This window comes from Schistocerca gregaria, chromosome 2, assembly GCF_023897955.1.
Source record: "Schistocerca gregaria isolate iqSchGreg1 chromosome 2, iqSchGreg1.2, whole genome shotgun sequence".
NCBI classification, from domain to species: domain Eukaryota; kingdom Metazoa; phylum Arthropoda; class Insecta; order Orthoptera; family Acrididae; genus Schistocerca; species Schistocerca gregaria.
In genome coordinates, this window is record NC_064921.1 from 890,845,699 (window position 1) to 890,867,112 (window position 21,414).

General features: G+C 40.6%; 1 protein-coding gene across 1 annotated transcript in view; it reads right to left on the reverse strand.

Annotated features, from left to right (window-relative positions):
* LOC126335330 (spermatogenesis-associated protein 20) overlaps positions 1-21,414 on the reverse strand; it is a 293,157-nt gene that overhangs the window by 248,980 nt on the left and 22,763 nt on the right. Inside the window, exon 4 of the mRNA XM_049998487.1 lies at positions 8,206-8,352. Within this exon, the coding sequence (XP_049854444.1) occupies positions 8,206-8,352 (147 nt within the window). The remainder of the gene's footprint in view (positions 1-8,205; positions 8,353-21,414) is intronic.

Sequence of the window (21,414 nt, forward strand, 5' to 3'; positions counted from 1 at the left end):
AGTTGCCGCCACTCATACCTCACCTGTCATTCAACATCATCTTTGCCTCTGCACTTCCACCTCGACTGACATCTCTGCCCAAACTCTTTGCCTTTAAATACGTCTGCTTGTGTCTGTATATGTATGGATGTGTGTGTGTGTGTGTGTGTGTGTGTGTGTGTGTGTGTGTGTGTGTGTGTGTGTGCGCGCGCGCGAGTTTATACCTATCCCTTTTTTCCCCTAAGGCAAGTCTTTCCGCTCCCGGGATTGGAATGGCTCCTTACCCTCTCCCTTAAAACTCACATCCTTTCATCTTTCCTTCTCCTTCCCTCTTTCCTGACAAAGCAACCGCCGGTTGCGAAAGCTCGTAATTTTGTGTGTGTGTTTGTGTGTTATTTTATTGTGCCTGTCTACCGGCGCTTTCCCGCTTGGTAAGTCTTGGAATCTTTGTTTTTAATATATTTTTCCCATGTGGAAGTTTCTTTCTATTTTATTTACAAGTTAGTATGAAACATATCAAGGAAGCACAATAAGGCAAAAAAAGTATGTTCAACAGATGTGCTATTGCTGGTATTGTGAATAATCTCTGCAAAAATAATAGTTTTTGAGCAAAATAACCTACAATATCACATTACTTTGCATATGAAATGCTATTACATGATAAAATGTACAGCAAAAGCCACCTTTTTAAATTCATGTTTTGCATGAGGAACTTTAAGTTCAGCTATGACATCAGTGGTGGACGTATTACAGGTTTTAGGAATAAATATATCCCTAGTCGTCATTTAAAGCCGGTTCTTGAAACTTTGTTAGCAGACTTTTTCTGGATAATTTACATGTATCTTCAAGAGTTTGTCAATTCAGTTTCTTCACCATCACTATATCACTCTCTCATGGGTCAAACAAATCTCTGGCAATCTGTGCTGCCCTTCTATATATACATTCAATATCCCGTTAGTCCTATTCGGTAAGCATTCGACACACTTGTGCAATACTTCAGAGTAGATCGTGTGAGTGATTTGTAAGCAAACTCTTTTATAAACTGACTGCTTCTTCACCACTATTCTACCAATAAACTGAAGTTGATCACCTGCTCTACCACCAACTGAACCTATGTGATCATTGCATTTCATATCCCCACAAAGTGCTCAAACAACTTACAATCCATGCACCATTTTGATGTCTTATCAAGATCTGACAATACTCATGCAGTTTCTATCAGACAGTACTTCATTACAGATAACTGTACCAGCTGCAGAAAGTTTCATTTAACAAAGGTTCCAATACACTTCCCTGGAGCATACCCCAAGTTACTTCTACATCTGATGATGACTCTCCATGCCACAAAACAAGCTGTGTCCTTCCTATCAAAAATTCCTTAATTCAGTCACACATTTCACTTGATATGCCATATGGTCAAACTTTTTTTTTTTTTTACAATAAGCATAGGTGTGGTTCTGAGTCAAATGCTTTTTGGAAATCAAGAAATACTGCATCTACCTGAATGCCTTGATCCAAAGCTTTCTGTATGTCATGTGAGAAAAGTGAGTTGGTTTTTAGGAATCCATGCTGGCTGACATGGAGGAGGTCATTCTGTTCAAGATACCTCATTATGTTTGCGCACAGAATATGTCCCAAGATTCTACAATACATCAATGTTAAGGATGCTGGACAGTAGTTTTGTGGATCACTTCTACTACCCTTCTTGTAGATGGGTGAGACCTGTGCTTTCTTCCAACTACTGGGCACAACTTTTTGTTCGAGATCTATGATACATTATAGCTAAAAGGGAGACAAGCTCAGCCACAAATTCAGTACAGAATCTGATAGGTATTCCACTGAGTCCTGAAGCTTTGTTCCATTTTAATGATTCCAGCTGTTTCTCATTCCCACTGACACTAATCCTGATTCACTCAGCTTTTCAGTGGTACAAGAATTAAACTGCTGCAATTCTCCTGGATTTTCCTTTGCAATGGAACATTTGAAAACAGAATTAAGCATTTCAACTTTTGCTATGCTACCCTCAATTTTGGTCCCTGACTCATTTGTTAAGGACTGGACACAAACTTTGGTACCACTAACAGCCTTTACGTACAACAACAAATTCTTTGTGTTTTGTGAAAGATAATTTGACAATACTTAGCTACACACACACTGCTCTCTTGACAGCCAAATGCATTTCATTCAGTATCTTCCTATCTATAGTCCTATGCTTGGTTTTACGTATTATGCAGTAGTCTCTGTTTCTTCAGAAGTTTCTTTACAGTGACTCTATGCAATGGAGGGTCCCTACCATAATGAACTGTTCTGGTACATATCCATCCAGTGCATGGTCAATTATTCCTTTGAACTTTGTACTACGGTAATCATTGTTGTGACAATGGCAACATGATCACTGATACTATGTTCAGTGTGGATATCCTGAAAGAGGTAAGATCTATTTGTTGCTATTAGATCCACTACATTTCCATTATGAATGGGGTTCCAAACTACCTGTTCCAAGTAGCTTTTGCAAAAGATATTTAGTGCTGTTTCACATGATATATTATCATGACCACTACAATCACAAATTTAATTTTGCCAATCGATTGCTGAATGATTCAAGTCTCCACAATAATAACAGTATGATTGGGGAACTTACATGCGAGCAAACTCAGGTTTTTTCTAAAGTTTTCGGTTACATCAAGAGACGAGTCCCATGGGCAAGGAAGGATCCACAACTACCACTTTAGCTTGCCCCTGATACTGAGTCTTGCCCACACAATATGACAATGCAGCTTCAATTTCTCTCTCAGTGGATTTGAGTTTCTTGTCTATTGTGACAAATACACCACCTCCATTTCCCAGTGGCCTATCCTGTACATTTAAATTTTCGTTACAATCAGCTTTCTGTATCTACTATTATGTGAGCTTCACTGTTTTTCAGGAGCACTTCAAAATATGGCACTTTGTTGTGAATGCTTCAGCAGTAAATGACTAGGATTTTAATACTCTCGCATGTGGGAGGCACTCTTTTCAATCTTACACTGATACTTCTGGGTTTCCTACAGCTATTATTATCTGGATTGGATGGAGAATCACCTAATCTAAAAACTGTTGTGTGCATCCCACATACAATCAGCAACCTGGGTAGCAGCCTCTGATGTGTAGTGCACACCTGGCCAATTTATGGGGACCCCACAGTTCTCCATCCTATGGTGCAAGTCCAGGAAGTCACGGCCTAACTTGTCAAAGAAGTTTCAAAGTCTTTGGTTCAGTCCTTCTGCTCGACTGAGAACCAAGAGGCCACAATCAGTTTTGAAGTCAATGCTGCAAATTGTGAGTTACGATGAAAATCTGTGTGCAAGGCTGGTCTTCTCAACCGTCATTGCCAGTCACTAGAATGATCCAAGTATGAACTATGATCCCAGATGACAGGCATCATTTGTTCCAACATGTGCCACAATCTGCTTTTGTTTGCTGCCTGCTCCTTCAATGGCAGCCAGAATAGCTTCTTCAACATGTTGAATGAGGCCCCTAGGCATGCATACTGAATGCTCCTGGTGTCCTTTCCTGTCACTTGCTGTCATTTCTTTAATGCGCACCATCGTTTGCCGTACATTTGAACTGCTGGTGATTAACAGACCCTACCCTTTTATGTTTGTCTCCTCTTGGCACTGGACAAAACAGATTTCCCGAAAACAGGTGAAGTGAGTCCCTCTGACTGTTTCAGTTTTAGTTACTGATTAGAGGGATCAGTATAACAACCTGAGTCCTCACTGGTCCCCATCTCCACTGTACAAGATGCCTAGATCTACCACTGAAATGCCTCTTGCAGTCAAGTGGACAAGTAATGACAGATACCAAAGGTACATGACTCTTCGGATCTCTTCCAACACACTGATTCGCAGCAGATGCCAATCATTTGACAGTAGTTGAGGCAACTTCTAGCTGCTTATAAACTTCAACCAACTCATCCCTTGTTTGATAATAGCATTCACAGTGTGGCTGCATTTTGGCTAGTGCAATGTAATACAAGTCAGCGAACAAATAATTTTAAACTAAGCCTGATGATTATCTTTTATACTTTTTGAGCTAAAAAAATAATAATTCCCTATAATAACTGAAGCAAATACATAAAGCAATATTTCTTTTAAGGCAGCAGAAAAACTAATGGTAAAATTTACTTGTTTTCTAAAGCTTTCTTAGGTTTATTGTAGTTATTGGCAAACTCAAAAATGGAGTTAATTTATAACAAATGCAGATAATATATACTCCTCTTCAAGTGAAAACTAGATGTAACACAATATGGTGGTTACATTATCTGCTACAGCAACTAAATCACAAATACCAATTTACTACAAACTAGATTATGCACAGGACAATAACAACTTAGGAAAATTCTCAAAAAAGCACATTTATTTTTATTTGCATTGATATACAATGAACTTAAGGGTGGTCTACAAGAAACTGATGCAAAACAACAAGTTCTTGCATGAGGATTCGCACAACCATCCAGCAAAAAAGAACATTATTCTACAAAACAGTCCAAACTTACCAGATGCTAACTACATACAGCATGGACTGAGCAAACTCAAGACAACATTCCATGTGAATGGATATAGCAACAGAGACATACAACATACAATGAGCTTCAATTGTTGCCAGCTCAGTTCTTTCAGCATCTTTGTGACACTGTCCCATGGGTCAAACGAATCTGTTACCATTTGTATTAAACTTCATCATATCTGTTCAAAAGCCCCTGTTAGTCCTATCCAGAATGGGTTCCACACACTTGAGCAATATACTGGGATGAGGCACACAAGTGATTTAAAAGTAGTCTGTTTTGCAAACTGATTGCATTTCCCTAGTATTCTACCAATGCATCACAGTCTTCCACCTGCTTTACCTACAACTGAGGAAATGTTGTCGTTCCATTTCATACCTTTCAAATTCTTTTACCCAGATATTTGTACGAGTTGACCAATTCCAGCTGTGACTCACTGACATTACAGTCATAGGATCCATTTTTTTCTTTTTTTGTGAAGTGTGTAATTTTACATTTCTGGACATTTAAAGCAAGTTGAGAATCTTTGCACATTTTGAAATCTTATGAAGATCTGATAAAATATTTGCACTATTTATTTCTGGCACTACTTCATTATAGATAACTACATCATCTTCACAAAGTCTGAGGTAACTTAATATTATCTGCAAGGTCTGTTGTGTACTAAATACAACATGAACAGCAAGTGTCCCAACACACTTCCCAGTAGTTCACACGGAGTTACTTCCATATCTGCTGGTGATTCTTCATCTAAGATAACATGCTGCATCCTCCCTATCAAAAATTCTTAATTGAGTCACAAATTTCATTTGATACCCCATATGAGAGCACCTTTGATTTTAAGCACTGGAATGGTACTGAGTCAACTACTTTTTGGAAATCAAGGAATACTGCAGCTACTTGACTGCCTTAATAAATGGCCTTCATGGTGTCATTTGAAAAAAGCATTAGTTGAGTTTCCCATGATCAATGTTCTCAGAATCCATTCTGGTCAGCATATAGGTCATTCTGTTTAGGATACATCATTACTTTTCACAGTACCATTAGAATATGAGTACATTACAGACCTACTCATTTATTCCTAGACAAAATTCTGTTCTTCCCAATCAAAATATCCACGGGTGTACTGCGGGTCTACTGTGTCCAACGGGCACAATATTTTGGCGATCATACATGTTGCCATCATCAGGTGAACTGACGGACTGAGCTCCTGTGAATGTGCCAGCACGGAGATCGGTACACTATGGCTGCTCAGAGGAAACTGGGTTTGGTTGGGGCGGCGGCCGATTTACATATCCTCCACCCGCGGCGCGCGCCCTCCGCTGTCCACGCCCTGCGCCATGGTCGCGCGGTGGAACAGATTACGATGGCGTCTGAGATGACGTCGGTGTGATGGCTCTGACTGCCGTGGTTGTCAAAACTATACATTTGCTCAATTTACTCTTGACTAATCCAATTGCCGCTTCCCAAGCCTTGCTAAGATTATAGCCACAGTCACGGTTTGTGAGGTCGTCATTGGAGCAAATTTCAATGGCCTCTCTAACAACGCTGTCCCAGTATCTCGACATCTGTACCAGAATCCTCGTGTGTTCATACTCCATAGCGCGATTTTCCGACAAACGATGTTCAGCGACTGCCAACTTGCTCGGATACATCGGTCGAGTGTGCCTCTAGTGTTCACGGCATAGATCCTCGACGGTACGCATCGTCTGACCAATATACGACTTGCCACATTGACGCAGAATCTGGTACACACTGGCCTTCCTCAAATCGAGGTCATCTTTGGCGCTCCTCACCAGTGCACCAGTTTTATTCAGAGGACAACACACAGTTCCGACCTGGTGTTTCTTCAGAATGCGGGCGATTTTCCCAGAGACTGCACCTGTGTATGGAATAAACACAGTGCCTACCTTCTCCCTCGTGATTTCATCCATCTCCACAGGTTGTGCTGTTGTGGTTGGGCGGAGACCACATTGAATCTGCCACTCTGAGTACCCATTTTTTCGAAATACAGTTCTCAGATGTTCCAATTCCTGGGGTAGACTCTCTGTGTCAGAGATAGTGCGCACCCTTTGAACTAGAGTTTTAAGTTCCCCATTCCTCTGTGAAGGGTGGTGTCAGCTGTCTGCGTGCAAATACAGATCAGTATGCGTTGTCTTCCGATACACCCCATGACCTAGGATGCCGTCAGCCCTTCTCTTGACCAAGACATCAAGGAAAGCTAATTTACCCTCCGTTTCAGTCTCCATACTGAATTTGATGTTGGGATGTACGGAGTTTAGATGTGTAAGGAAGTCAAGGAGTTTATCCATACCATGTGGCCAGATGACGAATGTGTCGTCCACATAACAGAAAAAGCAAGTAAGTTTCCATTCGGATGACAAAGGGCTTCCTCCTTGAAGTCTTGGTCAAGAGAAGGGCTGACAGCACCGTATGTCATGGGGTGTATAGGAAGACAACGCATACCGATCTGTATTTGCACGCAGACAGCTGCCACCACCCTTCACAGAGGAATGGGGAACTTAAAACTCTAGTTCATAGGGCGCGCACTATCTCTGACACAGAGAGTCTACCCCAGGAATTGAAACATCTGAGAACTGTATTTCGAAAAAATGGGTACTCAGAGTGGCAGATTCAACATGCTCTCCACCCAAGCACAACAGCACAACCTGTGGAGATGGATGAAATCACAAGGGAGAAGGTAGGCACTGCGTTTATTCCATATACAAGTGCTCCCTCGGGGTAAATCGCCCGCATTCTGAAGAAACACCGAGTCGGAACTGTGTGATGTCCTTCGAATAAAACTCGTGCACTGGTGGGGAGCGCCAAAGATGACCTCGGTTTGAGGAAGGCCAGCGTGTACCAGATTCCGTGTCAATGTGGCAAGTCGTATATTGGTCAGACGATGCGTACCATTGAGGATCGATGCCGTGAACACCAGAGGCACACTCGACTGATGTATCCGAGCAAGTCGGCAGTCGCTGAACATCGTTTGTTGGAAAATCACGCTATGGAGTATGAACACACGAGGATTCTGGTACAGATGTCGAGATACTGGGATAGCATTGTTAGAGAGGCCATTGAAATTCGCACCAATGACGACCTCATAAACCATGACTGTGGCTAAAATCTTAGTAAGGCTTGGGATCCAGCGATTGGGTTAATCAAGAGTAAATCAAGCAAACATATAGTTGTGACGACCACGGCGGACAGAGCCATCACACCGATGTCATCTCACACGGCGTCGCAATCTGTTCCACTGCACGACCATGGCGCGGGGCGCGGACAGCGGAGGGAGCGCGCCGCGGGTGGAGGGTATTTAAATCGGCTGCCGCCACGACCGAACCCAGTTCCCTCTGAGCAGCCATAGCGTACGGATCTCCATGCCAGCACATTCACAGGAGCTCAGTCCGTCAGTTCACCTGATGATGGCAACATGTATGATCGCCGAAATATTGTGCCCGTTGGACACAGTAGACCGGCAGTACACCCGTCAATATTTTGATTATCAAATATGCCGGGAGAAACTCAAGAATCTGTTCTTCCCAGCTCACATTTATTGCTGTCTAGTGTTTATCTGGAGGGGAGGATCATTATTTCAACATGTTTCCATGTAAATGCAGCATCTTTATATGTATTATCATACATGTAATGAAATGTAAATATATGAAGAATCTAACCTGTATTTTAAGTGTCTGTAGAACGGATTTGAAGCCTGGCCTCCCAAAGTAACGATCATCTGGTGGAAAATATGTACCACCATAAACAGGTGTCAGTTCTGGTGTCAGCCAGACACTCATGGGCCACCCACCTCCACCAGTAGTAGCCTGTAATAATCAATATCAACAGCTTTAAAAACATGAACAACTTAAATGTTTCAAATAAAATAATTTTGGGTATTCTGCCATGTCATTACAAAACACTAAGGCAACTAAACGGCCTATATTTCAACTGACTTTGTAGTGGCCCTCTTTGGGGGGGGGGGGGGTTGACTGCTGGATATTGGAGAATGTGTTCCCCTATATACTGTGTATTTTGGCTGTAAGAAGGCAACTGACATCACTTACCTGGGATGTCATTGCGCAATTTGAAGAGAGGTGCTATTGAGGGAGATAGCTGTACAGTAGGCTATTGCCTCAAACCATCAATATCCAACAGGAGCAAATACTGCCAGACATCTGCAACTGTGCTTGTCACCAATACATTTCAGTCGTCAGTGCAAATTTTATGAGCCAACAGATGGAATGGCAGTTGGCTCACACCTTTCACCTGTAACAGCTGATGAATCAAGGAAGTTAACAAACAGACTGCACTAAATTCCAACCCACTGCTGGCCATGGTACATAGATGACACATTCATCATATGGCTGCATGGAGAAGCAGAACTACGCAGATTCCATAAGTATCTCAACAGGTTATATAAAAAAATACAGGTCACAATAAAAATGAAAAATAATGGAGAATTCCTTTTCTGGATGTGGAAGTGTACAGAAAATCTAGTGGCAAGCTATGACAAAGTTTACTGGAAACCTATGCACAACAAAAGATATCTGCATGAGGATTCGCACCACCATTCAGCTCAAAATAATACAATCTATAATGGTAACCCAAGCTTACCAAATGCTAATTATATACAACACGAACAGAGCGAGTTCAAGACAACATTCCATGTGAACAGGTATAGCAAAACAGATTTACAGAACGCTATGAAGTGCAGTGAACTCAAAACAGAGAAAGCTACAGAAGAAACTCTTCCTGTTCTTCACTTACCCTATATGAGAGCAATGAGAGACCATTTACACAAGGTTCCATTTACACAAGGTTCTGCTTTACGGAGAAATCAAACTCAAATTCTAGAGTGACACCAAGATCTTAGATCTGCTGAGGCTCAGGAAGGATCCCATAAATGCTGTCCACACTCCAGGAGTCTACGAACTTTGATGTGGATGTGGTGAATCTCTGTTTATGAAACTGGGAGACCCATTAGCACTTGCATGTTGGATCATGAATATTATGTGTGACTGGGGCAGAACAACAAGACAGCTGTAGCAGAACACCAACAGGAATATGGTCATTTTATCAGTTTTCAAGAACATCATGTGCTCGCTCAGCAGTTGTGGATGCAGCAGGAAAAAAAAAAAAGTGGCTATTGAAATAATTAAATGCCCTAATAACATGAACGTCGAGGACAGCTACAAATTACCTACAGCCTGGCTGCCAGAAATTCCAGTCCAGTGGATCATGTGTTCGCCACCACAACTTGGCCTGGGTTTGGGTTGACAGCATAAAAAGCCACCATGAGAGATCTGCCATACATCCTTAGCATTTCACTGCAGGAAAACATTACCCCCAGGTATAAGCTGCTGATTTGCTACTGTCTACCTATCACCTATGAGCATTGCACACTGTTCACGTATTAGAGTAGTATGGGCAATAGCCTGCAATTTTGCTGTTGCCTACCAATCGCGTACCACAGTGCTACAGGCAACAGCCTACTATACAGCCATCCCTCTCCATAGTGTCTCCCTTCAAATTATCCGATGGCACCCCAGATACGTGATGTCAGCAGCCATCTTATAACCAAAACACACAGTATGTAGGGGAAGACATTCACCAGTATCCAGTAGTCAACCACCCTGAAGAGGATCACTCCAAATTCAGCCAAACCATCAGTAATTGAGTTGCCTTAGTGTTTAGTTAGTTAGTTAGTTTCCTGTTCCATGGATCATTAGCACAATAATTCATAATGATGTGAAATGAGGAATTTTACATAGACATCACAACTCAATTTTTAAATATTTCTACAGGTTGAAAACTTCATTTTCTCTTCTTTTTGAAGTATCGACTGGTATGAATTAGTATTTCCAACCCACCACATTCACACATTACAGTAATAGAGATTCATCTACAGAATGGAAGGAGTTGTCAAGGAGAAACTTTTTTAGTTTGTTTTCAAATTTTACTTTGCTGTCTCTCATTTATTTTATATCCCTAGGTAAGTTAGCAAAATTTCTTTGTTGCAGTGTTGTGCACCCCTTTTTGTGCTATAGACAACCTTAATGAGGAGTAATGGATTTCATTTTTCCTTCTAGCATTGTAATTATGTAAACCATTGTTCCTTTTGAATTGCATTGGATTATTTACAACAAACATCATGAGAGAATAAATATACTGTGAAGCAGCAGTTAAAATGCCAATCTCTTAAAACAGATATCTAAAGATGATCATGGATGTACACTACATATTACCCCTACTGCACATTCTTGAGCAATGAAGATTTTCTTTCTTAAAGATGAGTTGATCCACAACATTATTACATATGACATTACTGAATGATAATATGTCACTTTATTGCCCTGTCTCTCCCCAAGATTTTATAATGACACAACCTAATATCCAAAATTATTTTATTCGGAATGACACTAGCCACAGAAACCTAAGAATTTAAATATTCTCATAGTCTGTCATTTGTCACTTTGTTGCAATTAATACAACCTATTTACCATATACTTACAACAATTCACTTAATTCTGCTTTTATAAAAGGTTTTTGTTTTCTTTCAGTTTTGAGTGCATCAACAAGTTGACATTAAGGTCCTGACACAAATACTTTCTCTACAGTTTGTTTGTAGCATTGTATAGGAAATAACTACTCTCATCAGCAGCACAACATGGAAAAAACATGTAAAAACGGACTGCTGAAGTTTAATATCTACAGACTTCTTGAAATTAAAAAATAAGCAACACCTACACTCATGCCCTTAAGTTAAAGGATATTGGAACTGTCATGGAAACATTCCACAAAGTTACCTGTAACATGACTGAAACATGTAACAAGAACACTGCTTGTTGGCAGATGTGTTAGGTATAGTGGTTCTGACTGTGTGATGCACTTTTTTTACTCACAGTATGCAAGTCATACAAAAGCAGGATGGTACAGTGCACACACTAGGATGACACTGTGACCTGATCATTACCACAATAGAGGCCAGCCATCGATATCAGATTTTGCAGGAGTTGAATGCCACCCATAGCATCATTGCCAGGTTGTGGAGAAGGTTTCCACAGGGAGGAAACATTCAATGACACTACAGTTTTAAGATATTGTTCATATACTTTGTACCATCAGCTACATGGCATCACCTCAAAGGGATACAGAGCCCATCAGTAGACACTGATCCAGCAATGGGGGATGTAACAGCAGGCATGGCAGAAAGTCTGATGAACATTTGGGAAAGCTGGTGTAGCTCCAAGTTGAATAAGTAAGATGCACCACTAGCTTTCACAGCAACAAGAATACTTATTTATACCAAAAAGAAAAAGTTATCCAAATATATTATAATATATAATTTTACTGGGTTGTGACACACACCCCACCCTCAACAACCTCCAACAGTATCATCGACTTGATTGGCCTGGTAATTTCTCTTCACTCTGGAGCAGTGAGAATAACAGTCCAACAAATCTTGTGCTGATCAATTCACAAGTACTTTACACTCGGCTTGTTTCATGTGTTGGGGAAAGACATTTACTTGTAAAAGGATGAAGTCACCAATTCTAATCTTCTGGCATCTACTGATATTCTGAACTTCGTGAAAACTCTTGAGTGACAGTAAGTAGTCTTTGCTCCAACGATTATAAACATCTTGTGTTAGTTTCTGCTGAAGTTTGAATCCATTTACTAAGTCTGTTGGTGTCGAAGGCTCAACCCTATTTGGTAAAGTAGTACATATCCGCCATGCCAGGAAGTGAACTGGCATGAGTGCTTCCTCATGACTCTGGGAAATAGGTCTCAAGTTGATTGCCATTTCAATTCTTACATGAATAGTTTGAAGTCCCTCATCATCCAGACTGCTCTGGCCGAGTATTTTATGAAAGCCTTGTTTTACTGGACTAAACATTCTTTCCAACCTGCCTTCCCACCAAGCTGCATGTAAGACAATCAACATCCACACTCTGGGGTCTTAACTGTATCCATGCATGGGCTATGGAGGAGTCAGTCCAAAGCATCATATTGCGAGTGTCACAGTTAGTTGTTGTTGTTGTTGTTGTCTTCAGTCCTGAGACTGGTTTGATGCAGCTCTCCATGCTACTCTATCCTGTGCAAGCTGCTTCATCTCCCAGTACCTACTGCAACCTACATCCTTCTTTATCTGCTTAGTGTACTCATCTCTTGGTCTCCCTCTACGATTTTTACCCTCCACGCTGCCCTCCAATGCTAAATTTGTGATCCCTTGATGCCTCAAAACATGTCCTACCAACCGATCCCTTCTTCTAGTCAAGTTGTGCCACAAACTTCTCTTCTCCCCAATCCTATTCAATACCTCCTCATTAGTTACGTGATCTATCCACCTTATCTTCAGTATTCTTCTGTAGCACCACATTTCGAAAGCTTCTATTATCTTCTTGTCCAAACAATTTATCGTCCATGTTTCACTTCCATACATGGCTACACTCCAAACAAATACTTTCAGAAACAACTTCCTGATACATAAATCTATATTCGATGTTAAAAAATTTCTCTTCTTCAGAAACGCTTTCCTTGCCATTGCCAGTCTACATTTTATATCCTCTCTACTTCGACCATCATCAGTTATTTTACTTCCTAAATAGCAAAACTCCTTTACTACTTTAAGTGTCTCATTTCCTAATCTAATTCCCTCAGCATCACCCCATTTAATTTGACTAAATTCCATTATCCTCGTTTTGCTTTTGTTAATGTTCATCTTATATCCTCCTTTCAAGACACTGTCCATTCCGTTCAACTGCTCTTCCAAGTCCTTTGCCGTCTCTGACAGAATTACAATGTCATCGGCGAACCTCAAAGTTTTTACTTCGTCTCCATGAATTTTAATACCTACTCTGAATTTTTCTTTTGTTTCCTTTACTGCTTGCTCAATATACAGATTGAATAACATCGGGGAGAGGCTACAACCCTGTCTCACTCCTTTCCCAACCACTGCTTCCCTTTCATGCCCCTCGACTGTTATTACTGCCATCTGGTTTCTGTACAAATTATAAATAGCCTTTCGCTCCCTGTATTTTACCCCTGCCACCTTTAGAATATGAAAGAGAGTATTCCAGTCAACATTGTCAAAAGCTTTCTCTAAGTCTACAAATGCTAGAAACGTAGGTTTGCCTTTTCTTAATCTTTCTTCTAAGATAAGTCGTAAGGTCAGTATTGCCTCACGTGTTCCAACATTTCGACGGAATCCAAACTGATCCTCCCCGAGGTCTGCATCTACCAGTTTTTCCATTCGTCTGTAAAGAATTCGCGTTAGTATTTTGCAGCCGTGGCTTATTAAACTGATAGTTCGGTAATTTTCACATCTGTCAGCACCTGCTTTCTTTGGGATTGGAATTATTATATTCTTCTTGAAGTCTGAGGGTATTTCGCCTGTCTCATACATCTTGCTCACCAGCTGGTAGAGTTTTGTCATGACTGGCTCTCCCAAGGCCGTCAGTAGTTCTAATGGAATGTTGTCTACTCCGGGGGCCTTGTTTCGACTCAGGTCTTTCAGTGCTCTGTCAAACTCTTCACGCAGTATCGTATCTCCCATTTCGTCTTCATCTACATCTTCTTCTATTTCCATAATATTGTCCTCAAGTACATCGCCCTTGTATAAACCTTCTATATACTCCTTCCACCTTTCTGCCTTCCCTTCTTTGCTTAGAACTGGGCTGCCATCTGAGCTCTTGATATTCATACACGTGGTTCTCTTCTCTCCAAAGGTCTCTTTAATTTTCCTGTAGGCAGTATCTATCTTACCCCTAGTGAGATAAGCTTCTACATCCTTACATTTGTCCTCTAGCCATCCCTGTTTAGCCATTTTGCACTTCCTGTTGATCTCATTTTTGAGACGTTTGTATTCCTTTTTGCCTGCTTCATTTACTGCATTTTTATATTTTCTCCTTTCATCAATTAAATTCAATATTTCTTCTGTTACCCAAGGATTTCTAGCAGCCCTCGTCTTTGTACCTACTTTATCCTCTGCTGCCTTCACTACTACATCCCTCAGAGCTACCCATTCTTCTTCTACTGTATTTCTTTCCCCTATTCCTGTCAATTGTTCCCTTATGTTCTCTTTGAAACTCTGTACAACCTCTGGTTCTTTCAGTTTATCCAGTTCCCATCTCCTTAATTTCCCACATTTTTGCAATTTCTTCAGTTTTAATCTACAGGTCATAACCAATAGATTGTGGTCAGAGTCCACATCTGCCCCTGGAAATGTCTTACAACTTAAAACCTGGTTCCTAAATCTCTGTCTTACCATTATATAATCTATCTGATACCTTTTAGTATCTCCAGGGTTCTTCCACGTATACAACCTTCTTTCATGATTCTTAAACCAAGTGTTAGCTATGATTAAGTTGTGCTCTGTGCAAAATTCTACTAGGCGGCTTCCTCTTTCATTTCTTAGTCCCAATCCATATTCACCTACTATGTTTCCTTCTCTCCCTTTTCCTACACTCGAATTCCAGTCACCCATTACTATTAAATTTTCGTCTCCCTTCACTATCTGAATAATTTCTTTTATTTCATTGTACATTTCTTCAATTTCTTCATCATCTGTAGAGCTAGTTGGCATATAAACTTGTACTACTGTAGTAGGTGTGGGCTTCGTATCTATCTTGGCCACAATAATGCGTTCACTATGCTGTTTGTAGTAGCTTACCCGCATTCCTATTTTCCTATTCATTATTAAACCTACTCCTGCATTACCCCTATTTGATTTTGTGTTTATAACCCTGTAGTCACCTGACCAGAAGTCTTGTTCCTCCTGCCACCGAACTTCACTAATTCCCACTATATCTAACTTTAACCTATCCATTTCCCTTTTTAAATTTTCTAACCTACCTGCCCGATTAAGGGATCTGACATTCCACGCTCCGATCCGTAAAACGCCAGTTTTCTTTCTCCTGATAACGACATCCTCCTGAGTAGTCCCCGCCCGGAGATCCGAATGGGGGACTATTTTACCTCCGGAATATTTTACCCAAGAGGATGCCATCATCATTTAATCATACAGTAAAGCTGCATGTCCTCGGGAAAAATTACGGCTGTAGTTTCCCCTTGCTTTCAGCCGTTCGCAGTACCAGCACAGTTAGTATCATTGCAGTAATATGCCCAAGGTCTTGTTCCCAAAAATGTAGCTAGCAATTCGAAATATGAGATTGTTACTCTCTTGATTCAAATTTCAAATTCTAAAGGTGGCAGGGGTAAAATGCAGGGAGCGAAAGGCTATTTACAATTTGTACAGAAACCAGATGGCAGTTATAAGAGTCGAGGGACATGAAAGGAAGCAGTGGTCGGGAAGGGAGTAAGACAGGGTTGTAGCCTCTCCTCGATGTTATTCAATCTGTATATTGAGCAAGCAGTAAAGGAAACAAAAGAAAAATTCGGAGTAGGTATTAAAATCCACAGAGAAGAAATAAAAACTTTGAGGTTCACCAATGACATTGTAATTCTATCAGAGACAGCAAAGGACTTGGAAGAGCAGTTGAACGGAATGGACAGTGTCTTGAAAGGAGGATACAAGATGAACATCAACAAAAGCAAAATGAGGATAATGGAATGTAGTCGAATTAAGTCGGGCGATGCTGAGGGAATTAGATTAGGAAATGAGGCACTTAAAGTAGTAAAGGAGTTTTGCTATTTGGGGAGCAAAATAACTGATGATGGTCGAAATAGAGAGGATATAAAATGTAGACTGGCAACGGCAAGGAAAGCGTTTCTGAAGAAGAGAAATTTGTTAACATCAAGTATAGATTTAAGTGTCAGGAAGTCATTTCTGAAAGTATTTGTATGGAGTGTAGCCATGTATGGAAGTGAAACATGGACGATAAATTGTTTGGACAAGAAGATAATAGAAGCTTTCAAAATGTGGTGCTACAGAAGAATGCTGAAGAATAGATGGATAGATCACATAACTAATGAGGAAGTACTGAATAGGATTGGGGAGAAGACAAGTTTGTGGCACAACTTGATCAGAAGAAGGGATTGGTTGGTAGGACAAGTTTTGAGGCATCAAGGGATCACCAATTTGGTATTGGAGGGCAGCGTGGAGGGTAAAAATCGTAGAGGGAGACCAAGAGATGAATACACTAAGCAGATTCAGAAGGATGTAGGTTGCAGTAGATACTGGGAGATGAAGAAGCTTGCACAGGATAGAGTAGCATGGAGAGCTGCATCAAACCAGTCTCAGGACTGAAGACCTCAACAACAACAACTCTCTTGATGGGCACTAAACTGTTTTTACTGCATATTAGATGGGTAAGTGTTTCCGTGTTCATCATATGTGATGTACAAGCCAGCACAATGCACTCGCTCAGAAGCCTCCCCAAAAATGTGAGCAGACAATCTTCCGTTCACAGAAATTGAGATACATCTGTGTATAGACATATATGGAGAGAGAGGTGATGATAGCCACATGTGTCTTTCGAGGCAAGTTGTTGAGGCAGGATTTCATCCCAACACAATCCCAGTAGACACAATTGTCTTGGAATAAAATCTTTCTGGTCATAGGTATTGGAGACACAAAACCCAAAGGATAATAGAAGCTTGCAATAATTCATAAAAATCTTTTGGTTGCTATCATGTCTAATGTTTTGCCAGAGATAGCCTTTTGAGGTAAAGAAAGCAAATTGTTTGTTGTGTCCCATAATATACACAGTACTGTAGCATTCATTTTTATATCTTGTCCTAGGGCTTTCTATGTTTCATACGTAGTGAATTTGTAGCTCATTTTTACAATGGCAACTGTGTCTCTAGCATCAATGAGATCAGTTCATAGTACAGAGTCACCAGTCCATCTTGTCCTTCAATCTGAGCTGCAACATCCTCCCTGTACATTTTCTTAAGTATTAGGATGCAGGCATGGGGAATTGTGCTATGTAAGTGGTAGCCAGTTCTCTGAGAGGGACTGACAACAGAAAGAGGCTGCATCTAAAACCTAATGGAAGGCATTTGAAGCAGTAAACAGTCATGTCCCTTGTCTGAAGTGATTGTGAAATTTCACTGATGGGAGACCTTATATCATAGGAATCTTGTGAAGTATCAATCATCTGAGTGAAGCACAAGCTGAAGGAAAGCTTGAGTAATACTGGGTATAATGGCAAAACATCATAGCAGAATCATGGAAGCACAGCCATTACTTCTGATAGAAGGTTAGGACCAATTACCATAACGTCATTAAGCGTTAAGCGATAGTACGGTTTCTTCACGAGCAAATCCATCAAAAACAGCTCACCATTTTATAATCCCCTGTCTTCCTTTTTTTTTTAACTATGAGAAGTTGCAGTATGTGCTTCAGAAGGAGCTAACTCAAATGGTCTTGTCTGGTGTAATCTAACATCTGAGAGTCATAAATGTGTCTAAGCTTGTTGATTTTTTGTAGAAGTTTTTGCAGTGCAGCATCTTGGAGAAAATCCTTTGAACTCTTCCAAAAGCGCAGAGTCTCTCATGCTCATTGATGGTTCCTGTTCAAACCTAACACACATCATTTCTAAATCCCAGAAACTGCTGTTGTTATCACCCGTTGGCCCTTGGGTCATGAGGTTAGCAAGGTTAATGGTGGTGTGGATTGTTGAGTATCCAGTCAAACTTCAAGGACAGTAAGACTAGGAATGGAGACATTCATAAGGGTAATATGTAGTGAACAATTTGCTGGTACTGGTCAGTTCCCACAAGTAGATCAAAGGAAGCGTCCATACATTTGTCATTGGTATCAGCTAGTGAGAGGTTACATGCATGTTGCACAATTGCAGCATCTCATGGTATAGGGTGGTGGTTGCTGAAGGAATGTGAAGTCTCAAAGGTGTTGATACTAATGTGCTTGCTGTTCCATCTCGTTCATAAGTTAAGACAGACATGACTGTGTAATTCAGATGTGATAATCTTGGACTCAAATGTGTTGACTGTGGCAGGGCCCTAATATCAATCACTTGTAAATTCAGACTGGCAACCAAAGATCTGTCAACAAAGGTGAACTGAGTGCCAGCATCCAGAATACAATGAACAGTTTTCTCTCGATGGTGGGTCCTTTACATAAAATGCATGCTGTCTGCAGATGCATGAAGTAGGGTTGCCCTGTGTTAACATTTTCCACTGAACTAGAAATCATTTATGCTCTGGACAATGTTGATGTTTTGAGGTAACAAATAGATTTGTGGTGGTTACCTTTACAGAATGAGCAAAAACCTTTGCCTTTCTTCACACAATCTTTAAAAGTAAGGCCTAGCTTGAGACACAGATACACAACTTCAGAATAATGAGACGATCTTTTTCCTCTAGTGTGTTTTGGCAGTCCAGAATCCAATGACTACATTGTGTGCAGAACATGTAGTACAGTTCTGGCATCCATTTATTACTGCAATTAGAGTGCATCTGTTTAGACTGAGCTGATGTAGAGGGTAATACATTTGAGTCCAGTTGTACCTCTCTGCGGATCTTCTAAGGGATGAGCACGCCACCTATTTCTTCTGCTAGAAACCCCATTAACTTTCGTCTCCTTTGGAGAAGTTATTTCTTTTTACATGGATTATCTAATAACATGGATTTCTTCTGGGAAGGTGCGCAATATCTTTGGAACTTACAGACTTTGCAATAGCAACTGATGTCTCCCCCGAATGATTTCAATGCCTGTATTCGGTTACATTATATGTATGTTAAATTGACACATTATCACAGGCAGTAGCCTGTGGCTAGTGAAGACAGAGACCCATGATGGGTCTCTGTCTCTATTCAACCATTGTGGACTTCCCCTCTTAGGTAGTGATTGACAAGGACTGCATGATGCCTGCTGAATTAGGCAGTACATATGCAAGCCTGACAGGATAGTGTTTCTGGAATGTCAAATCTCCCAGCTCTAAGTAATAATAGGCCATACGTGATAGGTGTAACTGTTGGTCAATAATTACATAATTTACCTGACTTTTCCACCATATCAGCACCACCAAGAGCCCTGCTGGTGATGTAATGTATAGAAAAACCTCCCTTTCAGATATCCTGGGTGGCATTTTCCGCAATGTCAGCTTACTAAATATGTGTTCTTGCACAAGGATGCCTAGTTCCTCAGAGGGCTTGTGATACCCTCCTTATGACAACTGACCATTGTGCTGTGTTGGTCACAGGAACTGTTTGCTTTGCCAGGTGGGACAATGGCACAATAAGCTGTATGTAATCGGATTGTGTAAAATCAAGCACACAAAAAGAGTTCCATGCAAGTAACAGTTCAGCCACTCTGATTGGGGTAGGCTATCTACGACTCCCCATGAAACTGCTTCCTAAAAATTTTTCAGATGTGCTAATTTATGTCTTTTATCACCTTGCTCTCAATCAGACATTACAGTCTGATTAAGGTAAAAAGAAATACCTAGTAACAATTTTGGAAATCAAAATCACATAACGGCGAATGTGGGATCATGAAACATCATTTACCAGTGTAAAACAGAATGCATAATTTTCAGAATTTTAACTCGTGAACACTGATATATGCAAAAGTTGACAGCAATTAGCACAAACAACCATGGTGTATCTATATGATTTTTTTTGTCATCTCTCCTTTATATATATATGTAGTATCTAAAAGGTATCAGATAGATTACATAATGGTAAGACAGAGATTTAGGAATCAAGTTTTAAATTGTAAGACATTTCCAGGGGCAGATGGGGACTCTGAACACAATCTATTGGTTATGAACTGTAGATTAAAACTGAAGAAACTACAAAAACGTGCTAAAATTAAGGAGATGGGACCTGGATAGACTGAAAGAACCAGAGGTTGTACAGAGTTTCAGGGAGAGCATAAGGGAACAATTTACAGGAATGGGGGAAAGAAATACAGTAGAAGAAGAATGGGTAGCTTTGAGGGATGAAGTAGTGAAGGCAGCAGACGATCAAGTAGGTAAAAAGACGAGGACTAATAGAAATCCTTGGGTAACAGAAGAAATATTGAATTTAATTGATGAAAGGAGAAAATATAAAAACGCAGTATACGAAGCAGGCAAAAAGGAATACAAACGTCTCAAAAATGAGATCAACAGGAAGTGCAAAATGGCTAAGCAGGGATGGCTAGAGGACAAATGTAAGGATGTAGAGACTTATCTCACTAGGGGCAAGACAGATACTGCCTACAGGAAAATTAAAGAGACCTTTGGAGAGAAGAGAACCACTTGTATGAATATCAAGAGCTCAGATGGAAACCTAGTTCTAAGCAAAGAAGGGAAGGCGGAAAGGTGGAAGGATTATATAGAGGGTCTATACAAGGGTGATGAACTTGAGGACAATATTATGGAAATGGAAGAGGATGTAGATGAAGATGAAATGGGAGATAAGATACTGCGTGAAGAGTTTGACCGGGCACTGAAAGACCTGAGTCGAAACAAGGCCCCGGGAGTAGACAACATTCCATTAGAACTACTGACGGCCTTGGGAGAGCCAGTCCTGACAAAACTCTACCATCTGGTGAGTAAGATGTATGAGACAGGCGAAATACCCTCAGACTTCAGGAAGAATATAATAATTCCAATCCCAAAGAAAGCAGGTGTTGGCAGATGTGAAAATTACCGGACTATCAGTTTAATAAGTCACAGCTGCAAAATACTAACGCAAATTCCTTACAGATGAATGGAAAAACTGGTAGGAGCCGACCGCGGGGAAGATCAGTTTGGATTCCGTCGAAATGTTGGAACACGTGAGGCAATACTGACCTTACGACTTATCTTAGAAGAAAGATTAAGAAAAGGCAAACCTACGTTTCTAGCATTTGTAGACTTAGAGAAAGCTTTTGACAATGTTGACTGGAATACTCTCTTTCATATTCTAAAGGTGGCAGGGGTAAAATACAGGGAGCGAAAGGCTATTTATAATTTGTACAGAAACCAGATGGC